The sequence below is a fragment of the Pseudoliparis swirei genome, chromosome 20 (genome assembly GCF_029220125.1).
Source record: "Pseudoliparis swirei isolate HS2019 ecotype Mariana Trench chromosome 20, NWPU_hadal_v1, whole genome shotgun sequence".
NCBI classification, from domain to species: Eukaryota; Metazoa; Chordata; class Actinopteri; order Perciformes; family Liparidae; genus Pseudoliparis; species Pseudoliparis swirei.
Window position 1 is genome coordinate 4,215,509 of NC_079407.1, and position 13,977 is coordinate 4,229,485.

Consider the following 13,977-nt stretch of genomic DNA (forward strand, 5'->3'; position numbering starts at 1 on the left):
TGTGGAGAGTAGAAAACAAATCACCTCGTCGCACTGTGACTTAGACACACACACACACACCCGTGTGCAGTCTAACACTACAGTTACTAATCCATTCAATCAAAAAGTGGAGAGTCAGCTTTATTTAGGGCCTCTTATAGCTATTGTGCATGAGTAATGATGTCCTACTTGTTTCTGACAGCCCCCGAGAAAAGTATCCTCATCACAACTTTTTAAAGTGTACTTTTCATCAAATATTCAGCACAGCACACACAAAAAAGAGGCTCTCACGTTTTTCTTTTTGTGTGCCGAGAGATAATAGTCACATATACCGTCTGGCTCCAACAATTAAAATCACCTTTATTAGCCCCCTGCGGTGTTGACAACAGAAGAACAGGCCTCTTGTTGACCAGAGACGCCAGAAGACCAGCGAGTTGGGACTGAGAAGAACCTGAGACCACTCTACTGTACCCAGACAGAGAGCCCCTGTGTGAGTGTGTGTGTGAGTGTGTGTGTGTGTGTGTGTGTGTGGGGAGTAACCACGTAAGAGGCATTATACTTTATCTTCCAACAAAAGATGGTGAATCTCTGATTATTCTGTATAATAAAGTTAAAATACACTGTGTGTATACACTGAAAGTCTTTCAACTCTGCATCTATTCATACGTGTGGGAACGGTTACATAATACTGTGCAATGCAAACACTGAACTAGCGAATGGAGGCGGGGGGGAGGGAGGGGGGGGGGGAGTCCAAACCCACCGCAACATATTCGGCATCCCCAGAGATTTGCACAGCCAGGTGAGAGCGCACCTGTCGATGGGCAAATGTGTCAAAAAGGTAAACAGTGATACCAGAGTGACTTCAATGTCACCTTTATTGAGCCTGAAATGTGTCCACACTGCGTTCTCACATTAATTACTTTTCAACATGGTTCCGTTGTTAATTAGAAGTCGGTGATGCATTAATTTGTATTTACTTTATATGGCAACCCTCTTCTATTTATTAGAGAGCCTCTAGGCTTGGCTGCTCTTGCATTTTCTAATCAAGTTAGCTTGCAATGTTAATAATAAGCATTTCCCTCAAACTCAATCATTCTACATTAAATTAGTTTTTGCAATATTAGCTTTTAACATTTTTTTTCTTTTACACATTATTTGTTGATATTGTTTTTCTCGTGGCGCCGTTGGGGTTATGTCTATTTAACTCTGAATAAAAACATCCAGCTATAAAGTTTGTAGTTCAGGCATACACTATATTATTTTGGAGGACGCTGCTCTCTGATGGGCGAGATGCGGTGGTCAGGACGGAGGAAACGCTGCAGGCGGAACCAGATGGATGAGAAGATGCGACGGACGATCCAGCCCAAATTAAGGCATAAGTAAACTTCAAAAGGACTCTGCGTAAACATGTAGTGGAGAGATAAAGCATTACACCGGAGTGAAGATGAACAACCCAAGGCTTCTCCCATTAGAGGTAATTACAACAGTAAAGACGGGCGGTTGGGGATATGCCCAGAAATACCAGGGGAGTCCCACTAGAGCATCCCTGGTTTTATACAGAAGCTGGCCGGGGAGATAAAGTCAGGACCTGACCTCTGACCTCCACCGAGGGGTCATATGAGGACAAAGAGAATGTGTTATATTAGGTTTGTTTAAAAAACATTTATTTTCTAAATCAACTTATATACTTTGGTGTTTACTTTTTTACACTTCATTTTTTGTATAAAAAAAAAAAAAAAAAAAGTACCAAAACACAGGCAACGAGGAAGATCTTGGCTAGATAATAATTGGAATAAATATGGAACAAAATGTAAGTCACAAAAAAATTAATCTAGTTGGAATTGACACGTTCAGCATGAATAATTACATTTCTCCATTCCAAAAATATTATTATTTGTTAAAAAATAATTAGATAAAATAACAATATTTATCGATTTAAAAAAAGAGAACTAACATATATATATATATTTACTAAATATATATATATATTAGTTCCCCTGGAATTAATTCAGACAAATATGGTTATTGTATCTAATATTAATATATATATAATATATATTTACTAAATAAATAAATAGATATATATGTATTAGTTTCCTCTGACAAATATGATTATTTTATCTAATACTAAATAAATATATATATATTAGTTCCCTTTGAATTCATTGTGGCAAATGTGATTATTTTATCTAATTATTTGTTAAATAAGTAGCTTTTACACGACATTCCCTTTTTACAAATGATTAGCAGCTTGGAGAGTTTATTTACTGAACATGCCGACTTTAATAGTAGTATTTTAGAGTCAACAGTCGGATTTAAAAGCCCGTCCCGGTCCATCAGAACTGTTCTTCCCCCCTTCGTGTTGCGTTCCTCTCCGGGATCACCGACACTTCCTGGTACACCTGTTTGTCAGGTAGTCTGGTGAGCCCGCAGTCTGCACGCGCGCCACGGACACACTGAGTCATGACCGAATTGATAATGGACGGAGTTCTTCCGAAGCTTTGAAGCAACTTTTGTTGTTGTTGTTTTGTTTGTTTTACCACCAGGCCGAGTGAACTTGTACTCTCCCAACTTTAATAACCATGCGTCGGCCGCGTCGAGGGAGCCGCGCGCGGAGCGTCGCGTGGCTGCTGCTGCTGGTCGTCTCTCTCGGTGAGTAACAACAGGCCGGGTTTCAACTCCAGCTCTCGGAGAGAGAGAGACATGTCTGTCCCCCGGGAGCTGCTGCTGCTGCCGGGCGCTCGCGCGGGTTGAAACCCCCGGTAACACGCGAGGGAACGCGTTTAACGTAAATAGTCCATGTTTCATTTCGATGCGTTCGTGAATTCTGTACAAAAGTCATGGCGACGCTGCCCCGGGTTTTATTTATTATTTTTGGGTGATTACGACACCTGTGTTAGCCAGGAGGTGTAGACTTCCCGTGGGAGTATTGCACACACACACACACCCTTGTGTGTGTATATATATATGTGTATATATGTATATTTATACACATACATACATACATATATATATGTGTGTATATATATACACATACATGCATATATATATTATATATGTGTGTCTGAACCAGCCTGCACACATTTAAAGTTGCATGTTTGTACAACAAACCAGTCCATTTTAGATGGTGTACACTGTAAAGCTGCCTCCTAAAGGGACACATGGAGCAGACCAGTGGGACCAGTGGGACCAGGCCTCGCTCAGGGACTCTGACTCCTGGTATGCAGGGAGTTGAGACCACTATCTTTGTGCCAATTACTTTACAAACATGGCTCTGAACTGTAAATGGCTGTTTAACTCTCGCTCTGAAATCATCTGCTCTGTTTCTATTATTCTTACTCTGGAGGGGAAGACAACATGGAGCAATGGCTGCTGTGTGTCAGAGCAGGCAGGGCAGCGTGAACGTGTGCCGTCACGGTCCGTCTTATTATTTGATTGCACTTTGAATTTCGGGGAACGTTGTCTGCACATGTAGTCACTCGCACTTCTTCCTCCCCAGAGTCGAGACCCCGAGGCCAAGGATCAAACATTCGATGCCTTGCTACTCACCTTTTTTTAAAAGAAAAAAGATGTCTTTCTTCCATCTCTTAAATATTATGTCCAGACGTCAGGTGTCGACATCAGCGTTCCTGTGCCACCACTAATTACCAGTGATCTCCCAAGTTCAAGAGTGGTTACGGCTTTCAAGGCCCCTCTGCTTGATTGCCCCACTTTTTTTTTAATAGGAGAGATAGCTTTGTTGGTGTTGTCGTCCCCCCCCCCCCCCCCTCCTCCTCCCGGAGGTCTTTGTAGATGAGTCGGGCTGATGGCGTGATATCTTAACATAAACTTTGTCCTTATCGCCGAACTATTCCGGTCTCCAATGGAGGGAGTAAAAGAAAAAAGAAGAAGAGATGGGACGTGTTGAGATGATAGTCGCTGGCTTTCATTAATTCAGTGAAATATCATGTTATCTACCAGTAATTAGTAGTTTAATGGGAAGGCAAAGAGGGGTGAGTTGTTCTTCATCAGCTTTGTGGATGTATTGTCGATCTCTCTCTCTCTCTCTCTCTCGCTTTTTAAAATGGAAATCAACTGAATCCGTTATTTATTAAGAAAAGCAGCTTTCAAATGACTCGATGTGTTTGTGAAATGTATTTTGCGGTTCTCTCTTAAAAATAAGTCGTCGGGGTTCAGCTCTCTGAGTAAAGTGAAAAGTCAAGACATAGTTTGTCTCTTCTCCATTTAACTTACAGTAAGAGAATAAAATGTTTCTCCTTTTTATTCATAAAGAAAAAGGAGGTCCCGTAAACGTTTCCTTTTGGTTTTTTTTTCTTTCTTCATTCTGTCGCTCTAACGTCTTCTTTTCCTCCTCTCCTCCTCTTCAGCCCCTTCCCTCGTCTCCTCCATCCTCGTCAACACCCCGGCAGAGCTCCATGCGTCGAAAGGCGACGCCGTCACCATGTCCTGCACGTTCATCTCCGCCAACCGGCCGACCAGTAAGATGACGGTGGACTGGTCCTACAGGCCCCAGACTGGGGGGCCTCTAGTAACGGTGAGTCAGCATTTAATAAAAGAATAAAAAACCCGTTTATGTGGCTGCACTACTGTCTCAGAAAGAAATTAAGTAACCTCGTATTCCATTTTTGTATCCGTCAGCGATACAAAACATTATTGTATTTGTATATTAAGCCCCCCCCCCCCCCCAGAGATAAATAAAGTGAAATCTAATTTAATCATTTAAAACCCAGGACGAAATCCCCATCCTAATATATATTCAACCGTTAAAACAATCAGCAGTTGCCGCCCTAATTGGTTTTAAATGTATATTCATGTTTACTGAAGCTCCGGTGCTACAAAGTAACGGTTTTCCATGTTATTGTTTTACGACCCCTGGTGATCGCGCGGGGCCGTGACCTCCCGCGGCCGCCGCTGTGCACACACGACTCGTCTGACTATCCGGCCGCTCTTATTTGCATTGTCGTCTGAACCCTCGTGAGCGGCCGCTTTGTTGTCCGCCTCAATGTAGATGCCGTGCGCACCAATAAGCAGCTGTTGACGGATCCAGGTTATTATTATTATTATTATTATTATTGTTACCTTCGCATTGAAAATGCGGAAGCTTATGTTTTGATCGCCGTGTATTTATTTATTTGTATGCGTGTTACTCGCATAACTCAAAAAGTATAAAACCGAATCGCATGAAATTTGGTGGGATGATTGGTTATTATCCGGAGACCATTTGATTAGATTGTGGGATCGATCGGGTCAAAGGTCAAGGTCATGAATAGGTCAAAACCTTCTTTTTACCATAGCACGGCCAATTTCTATCCAATTGGCATGCAACTAATGCCAAAATGTTCATAAGTCAATGCCCAATCTTGTGATATGCGAAGGTATGCGCTCTACCGAGTGCCCGTTCTAGTTATTATTTGTATTTATTTAGTTTTTGCCCACAGCCTTTATGTCTTCCGGAGGCCCCTCCCCCCTCCCGACTGGTCAATTCAGTCTATTCTGTGTAGCCCATTATCACACAATACAAATTTGCCTCAAAGGGCTTTTACAATCTGTACACATAGACATCCCTGACCTTTGACCTCTCGCATCGGATCAGGAAAAAACCTCCCAAAGAAATAGAAAGAAAAAAAACTTTCACAGGGAATAAAGGGAAGAAACCTTCAGGAGAGCAACAGAGGAGGATCCCTCTCCCGGATGGACATAATAATAGAGGTCATGTGACCAGAAGGAATCATATCAGAGTTATAACACAGTCATTGAGTATGACAGAGAGGATGAGTAGTTGGTAGTCGGCATGGACCACGATCAGCTCCCATAACGCCCCTTCTCCTACGCGGCGGTCTCGTGGTTTCGTCCCAAGTGCGTCCGGACATTTCCGACCTCGGCCCATAACTGCACTCAGCCCTCTCCCCTTCCCCTCACACACACACACACACACACACACACACACACACAAACCACCGCATAATTTAAGCAGTTCTATATATTATTTTTTTTGAAGACGGCCATCGAGCGTGCGGTGCTCTGTAACTGCGTCGGGCCCATGTGAGCGTCCACGGTGCGGTCGCTGCAACCCGATTCGGCGTCTCCGGCAGCACTCAGCGGCTGAGTGGAGGCTAATGCTCTGCGGCTGCGCTGCGACGGAGTGCTGTCGGTGTAGTCATCGCGGGGCGGTAGTTTGGCGAGTAGAAGGGCTGTCTCGGAGTGCGTGTGGTTTGGTATTACTCCACACTACTGGTGAAGCAACAACATAAAAGGGTGTGCCTGCCGCTGCCTCGGGAAACGCCTCAGCGCTGCTTCCTTTCGACTCGACTCGTTTTCTCCTCAAGTGAATGACGTGTGGGAGTATAGAGCTGGAAGTATTTGTAATTTTTTTTTAATTTCCTTCTATTTCAACTTTCCATCCAATTTCATGAACAGGTTGGCCGGCCGGCGCGTCGTATATCACGAGCGCGTGTGGAAAAAGAAAAAAAAAAGGCGCCATCTGAAAAAATATATGATTTAGCAGCCAACGCTTTCCTGTGGATATGAATTGCTGCAGCGGCTCAGTGGCGTGCGGGATTACCTCCCGACCCGAGGAGAGCTAATCCTGCAGAGATGCTCGAGTGTTCTGGCGAGTATCGCCGCGAAAAAAAATCTCGATTTGGCCATTTTTAATTCGGCAGAATGTGGTAAACGCATCATTTAGGATGATGAACAATGCAGCGTTACGATGTTCTATATCTGCAGAGTCATCGGAGGCGTCGGTCTGAACCGCCACGTAGACGCGTGGAACGGTTTGTTTCAAACATTCAGGGGCGTCAAACACATCAGCATCATGGCCGCCCTCTTAAAGGGCCGGACACACTTTATAAACTCCTCGAACGTATTGTTAAATAACTCTCTTTGCATTGGATTATTGTTTATTTGAGTGTAGAAATATTGTACATAAGAAAATGTCTCTTATGTTGCAACATAAATCCATTTAATTTGAAACCTTCAAAATAAAAGCACGGGGAAATTTGTCTTCATTTTCTTTAAGAAAAGGGGATCGCGTGTCTTTCAAGCCATCAGGGGCCACATAAAATGATACGGCAGGCCGGATTTTGGCCCGCGGGCCTTGTGTTTGACACCTGTGCCTTTTTAAAGGATCGGCCTCCGATCGGCCCCTCCCACAAAAAATTGCAGCCGATAGTCCCGCTGTTGTAAAACCATAAAACTCTGTCTGTGAATGTTCAGGTGATTTAAAAAAAAAATATTTATGTGCCTCAGTTTATTGAAAGGCAAAGCACCGTTATCTATGTTGTGATCCTTGTGTGTAAACCCTTCAGGCAGCAATTATACCACACACACACGCACACACACACGCCAGTATGGTGCTTTTATAACTCTTCTTTATTTATTTTATATGCAAGAGACCTTGGATTACTGGAGCTCATTATCCACATGAGTCCGAGCCGCCTTTCCATTCTTTTAATTTTTTTTTATTTGTGTCACTTTCCCAAATAAATGAGAAAAAACATCCTGATTAGTCGCTGCATCCGAGGGATTGTTAGCGAACAGTACCATCGTGAGGAAGTGGCGTGATGCTATTTAAACAATTCTGTATTTTAATTTGTGACTTTTTGAGCATATTCAGATATATTGAGTGACTAGCTTTGTGTATTACCCAATTATTATTTTAAATGTTCAAAGCTTCCCATTTTTCAGTACCTCCACTGCCCTCTAGGTGGCTTGGGAACAGCTGCTCTAATGACCTCATTACATTGTTTACCCATGTAATGCGAATTTAAATCTTAAAATATCGAAAAATGTTTTTGACGATTACTCATCCACCTTTTTTTAAAGTAAGAATTCCTTTTCGTCGTCCATGGTATCTAAGACCAATACAGAGAAGTATGTGTGTGTATATATTCGGCATCAACCTCTGGGTCTCCTTGTCCAAGTCTGGTGACAAACAATGAAACGTATAAAACACAAACACTACACTCTGAGTTTAACGTCTGGAAACACATACAGGACTGTCTCAGAAAATTAGAATATTGTGATGAAGTTCTTTATTTTCTGTAATGCAATTTAAAAAAACAAAAATGTCATGCATTCTGGATTCATTACAAATCAACTGAAATATTGCAAGCCTTTTATTCTGATTTATTGCTGATTATGGCTTACAGTTTAAGAAAACTCAAATATCCTATCTCTAAATATTAGAATATCATGAAAAAGTATACTAGTAGGGTATTAAACAAATCACTTGAATTGTCTAATTAACTCGAAACACCTGCAAGGGTTTCCTGAGCCTTGACAAACATTCAGCTGTTATAAATCTTTTTTTTTTACTTGGTCTGAGGAAATATAAAAATTTTATGAGATAGGATTTTAGAGTTTTCTTAAGCTGTAAGCCATAATCAGCAATATTAAAATAATAAAAGGCTTGCAATATTTCAGTTGATTTGTAATGAATCCAGAATGCATGACATTTTTGTTTTTTTAATTGCATTACAGAAAATAAAGAACTTTATCACAATATTCTAATTTTCTGAGACAGTCCTGTATATTGTAGTGCCTCCACACACACACACACACGCACACACACACGCGCGTACTCAGGATGTCATGTTGTGGAGAGGTCTGTGTCAGCTCAACGTGGGAGTTTGCTCTTGAAAACGCACTCGAGTAGTAAACATTAAACAAACATTCTGATATATATATTATATCAATCATTTATTTATATATATATATAATTGTTATATATATACATATCATTTATATATATCATTTTGTATATATATTAAAAAATTCTCTCTCTATATATATATATTATTATATATATAATTAATTATATTATTATATATAAATTCAGTTTCTGAGATACCTGTGGTCCAGACTTCCTCTCACATGTAAATGTTCTTGGCTTTGTGCTTCGATCAGTCGAAGAAATCCGAGTAAAAAATGTGAACGGCGGCTCTTCGCTCGGCTATCGACGACGGTGCCAAAAAGAGAAAATGTCCCACCGCCATCTGTCACGCCACCTGTTGCCGCGCCGCCTGTTCCCTTTCAGGCAGAATAATGATGAGCGAGATTTAGGAGCGATGATGATTCTCATTATGTGCACGCCGGAGGAGAGACTGTGATGCATCGTCTTCTCCAGCCTCTCCAGACACTCAGGGCTTTTAGTGCCTCGCTCCACAGCTCGCACTTATTCAACCGCCAACCGCATGTTTAAAAACAAAGAAGAAAAAAGTATGCAAATATATATATTTTATCTTTTCATTTGGAGGTTTCAATGCATTTTAAAGACTAAATCCAAATTCAATCAAAAATTACATCGGGACTACATTGAAAAAGAGACATTTCCCCATAACTAAAGATTGTTTTTATTATTCATTGATCTGCTGATTATTTTCTGCATTAATCTGCTCTTTTTTTCACTAAACAAAAAAAGAACGCGACAAAACATTTTAAATGAGAAAAAAAAAAACTTGACTAAAATAGAAAAGAATAATAAAACCACCCACATGTTTCACGCTGATAATATATATATATACATATAATATAAATAAATAAATCATAATAATTTTAGTTATATATATATATAAATAAATATCATTTATATATAAATATCACTTTTATTATATATATATATAAATAAATATCATTTATATTTTATATATATATATAATTAATTAATTCTTATTATTTTCTCTCCCCCTCTCCAGTTCTTCCACTTCTCCTCCCGGGCGTTCCCGCCGCTCGACGGCCAGTTCAAGGATCGCATCCTGTGGCAGGGCGTCCCGGCGCGCGGCGAAGCCTCCATCTCGCTAGTCAACGCCACGCTGAGCGACAACGGCACCTACACCTGCGCCGTCAGGAACCCGCCCGACGTCCACGGCTCGCCGACCTCGCACACGGTGCTCAGCGTCACGCCGAAAGGTTAAAAAGCGGCGCCCGTTTCCGATGCACTATTTATCCGTCCACTCGAATGCCTGTAACTTAGCAGCGGTGAAGTCTTCCTATTTATCCCCCGACTCGTACCGTATTAAATCACTATCACGGCGCGTCCTCCTCGCACCGCGAGTGTCTGGACTTTTCGCTATAAATCTGCACACTGTGTACACGAGGAGACGGGCATGAGAGGAGGAAGTTTAAAATTCCCTCGCCAGCCCAACACAAACATCTCTTTGGTGTTTGTGTTGGCCCGTCGAGATGTCGGCCATATCGGCTCACGCAAGGTAGCCTCTGCACGCCGTCAGCTGACTGCAGGCGGTTAGAGGATGTGGTGGAGGGTAATGCACCACATTTATTTAAAAAAAATTATTTGAATTTATTCAACCAGGAAAAGCCTTATTCAGATTAAAAATCTGTGTCCTGGCCAAGAAGGCAAGTAGCACATTAAACAAAGTTTCAGGCGTATTTTTTAGATCACAGCAAGTCTTCACATTCCTCCAACTCTTTCAATCTCTTTTTAAAAACGCCCAAAGAGAACCGGTTCCCGTAGACCCAAACCGGTCTGCAGCAACTTCCAATGCGGGAGTGTCACTAACTGACTTTTACAGATGCTTTTTATCTGAATTTATGACGATTAATCTAAACGTAAGAAAGAAATGCAGACTACGGCTCTTTTTTCTTTATATTTCCTTTTCCTTTTAACCCTTGTGTTGCCTTCGGGTCATTTTGACCCGATTAAATATTTAACCCTCCCCCCGCCTTTGGGTCATTTTGACCCGATTCAATGTTTCACCCTCCTGTTACCTTTATATTTACTAACATATTTTACCCTTTGGGTTCAATTTGACGCCAGCAATTAAAACCTCCAGAAAATTATTAGAATTAATATTGTTTTCCAAGTTTAAGTGTGAGGCACTTTATGTTTGTTTGTTGACTATCGAAAGAACACCGACATTAAACATTGAATGGGGTCAAATTAACCCGAAGGCGGCAGGAGGGTGTAATATTGATTCGGGTCAAAATGACCCGAAGGCCACACAAGGGTTAAGTAGATTTTTGTTTTTCACTTTTTCCCCCATGTTGTCTTGTTTTTATTGGTTGTCACATTTTCACCAATAAATCTGATTATTTAATGCCAACAAGTACAAAGTGCCGCATGTAGATCTGCTGCATGTGTGTATGGCGTCCGTGTACCCTCTGTATGGGAAGTCGATGCGTGTGTGTGTGTGTGTGTGTGATGCTCGTCAACGTGTTTTCTAACGTCCTCCCCAGCGGCCAGCATTCGCTTCTCCGACGTCGCGGTCCTCCTGGCGTTCGTCCTCCTCCCCTCCGGCGTCATCACCCTCGTCCTGATTGGACGGATGCTCTGTCCCAAGAAGCGGCGCGACCAATCGAAGGGCTACCGATCGCCCATCGAGGTCACCGAGGGGTGAGCGACGATGGGGGTTCGATGGTTAGAAATGCTTATTTGATGAAGGGTTAAACGAGAATTCAAAAATCCTCTATTAGCAGTTTTTTTTTACAGGCAGCAGCAGTAACTCCCTGTGGGTCACACGGGAGAGACGGATGTAACGCAAGAAAATAAGTGTTAAACAAAACAGTGCTACTCAACACCTTAAATAACATGGACAGGGTTATGTGAGCAGCAACTCTCATTCCCTAGCTATATTATAATTATTTATTCATATATCCATCATTACATCTTCCCTATATATATATTTATATATAAATATAATATATACATTTATATATATATATTTTTAGATTTAAATATATTTGTATATATACATTTATATTTATTTATATATAAATATATTTATATATATATATGAGGCACTCTAATCTGCAGCACTGCTCTTGTTAGTTTTCTTTCTATTGTTCTCTTTAATTGGAGTAAATGTTGTATGTGTGTGTAAACGCTAGTAGACTTCTAAGGATTCCAGTTAATGAAAAGAAAGAAAATCACAATCTGCGGTTAGATGTTAAAGAAAAGAATCATACATTTGAATCTGCACGTTACAAACGGCGCCTCTAAGGTGCAGTAAATATGTAGCTGGTCAGCGTAGCTTAGCATAAAGACGCATCACAACAGTTCTCGAGCTTCAGAGAGACGTGGACGTGGAGTTTTGGGCTTTTCTCGGGGCGGTCGTGTTTATTGCCGCCGCTCACCGTGTTTCTGCTCTGCGTCCGCCAGAGAGGAGTACGGCGTCCAGCCGGCGGGGGCCAAAGAGCAGAGGGCCTCGTGCTGTGACCTATATATGATGGTACGTTTCCCTTTTCTCACGTCAATAAGTTAAGAAGACATGTCTGCCAGATCCGTTTCACCTTTTAATTGGACATGTCCTCCGCCAACAGGACTGGAGGGTTTATGAAATATAGATGTTTCCAAATGTAGTGCGTCTGGGTCTCTGTGTGTGTGTGTGTCTGGGTCTGGGTCTGTGTGTGTCTGGGTCTAGGTATGGGTCTGTGTGTGTGTGTGTGTGTCTGACGCTGGTTCTTCTGCTCTGCCCAGGACTCTGAGGATGAAGAGGGGTACTACGACGTGAAGAAGCATCTCCCTGTGGACGACGGGTACGCCGAGTCTCGGTGCTAGAAGAGGAACCCGGCAGCTTCTCCACCCACCCGGTGGCTGACGAGGGACCGGGGGACCGGGGGGCAATAAATGCTGGATTCATGTTGTCATGTTGTTGGGGGGGGGGGGGGGGGGGAATAATATTTCAGACAATCTCAATTCTGCATCTCCATCCCCGCCGTTCTCGGGTCCTACATTTTTAGAGCTCGTGGCCCCCCATCCTCCACCCTCTCACATGCAAACACACAGATTGAGCACTATGTGTATTTCTTTTTTTTATATATATCTTGATGATTTAATATACCGGTCACTGTCTTATTGTGAAGGATGAGCTTGTTTTTTGTCTTAATTTATTGCAGCGTCCAGAGCGTCTGGATGAAATCTCGTCGATGCCTTTTTGTTGTTGTTGTTGAACATTTCCATTTTTCCTTCTCGATATTTTGGACCAAAAAAAAATGGTTAGCAGTACTATTTATGCAATATGTTGCGTGTGTGTATATAGAGTATATTTCCTCTGTGTGTGTACATTAATGTCCCGTGTCATCATTATTTCCTCATCGGCAGTCGGTGTGTCACTTTAACGACTCGGCATGACGTCTGAGTTTGGATGCGGTGTTTCATGGATGAGGTTATTTCATTATTGCACAGCTTTGCTTTGCGAATTACAATATAGATATTATATATTTTTTTTGTCTAAATAATTAGATCAAGTTCTTCTGGCTTTGTGAGGGATGATCGTGATTTTTTTTTTTTTAAAATAATGGTACCGCCAGCAAGTGAATAAAAGACACTTTGCTCATTAAATCGGTGCTCCTGCTCTCTTTGTTTGGTCTCTTGCAATATTCATGTCTGATCTGGAATATTACTTTATTAATAGCTGGAATCTCACTCACGACTCTGAGCTAATACAAATAATAATAATAAAACTGCTGAAACACACCGTAAAGCATTAGTCCTCACTCTGTCTCATTTATTTCCCCCGTTCTCATTTGGCTCGATATCGTACCCTGTAGGTTTTTAATAATTCACACGCTGCCACGGCGAAACAATTATCATTCCTGCTTCATCTGAACTGCCATGGCAACAGCTTACTCACGTCGGATGAGGGGGGGAAGAAGAAGAAGAAGAAAGATTTTAAATATTGAGAGAAAGAAACTGATGCAGCTGAGCGACTGCAAATATTTGGGATGAGGGAGCGGGGCTTATTCAGAGAAATTCAAGGAAAAATAATATCACTGCAAAAATAGAATCTCACACATGCACACATGCATTTTTATTTATTTATTTTTCATTTTTCTCAATACTCTGACTTTATGATGTTTTGTCCACTGTTTCGTCGTCCTCTAGGTATTATGTCTATGTATTGTCTTTTGTCTTATAATAAAATAATACAAAATGTAAAATTAAAAAAAGAAAAATAGAATCTGTGGCATTTACAGGCTATTAGTGCAGTTGTCTTTCTCTAAATGTTTATTAAGCCAGGGTTTCATCAACTTCTAATC

The 13,977-nt window shown here is 41.4% G+C and overlaps 1 protein-coding gene across 1 annotated transcript; it reads left to right on the forward strand.

Annotated features, from left to right (window-relative positions):
- The first annotated feature begins 2,388 nt into the window (after positions 1-2,388).
- mpzl3 (myelin protein zero-like 3) lies at positions 2,389-13,421 on the forward strand. Its single transcript, XM_056441864.1, has 6 exons — positions 2,389-2,631; positions 4,347-4,513; positions 9,675-9,888; positions 11,176-11,332; positions 12,098-12,167; positions 12,416-13,421. The coding sequence occupies exons 1-6, from the start codon at positions 2,562-2,564 to the stop codon at positions 12,494-12,496; spliced, it is 759 nt and encodes a 252-aa protein (XP_056297839.1). The 5' UTR covers positions 2,389-2,561; the 3' UTR covers positions 12,497-13,421.
- Positions 13,422-13,977: the final 556 nt, after the last annotated feature.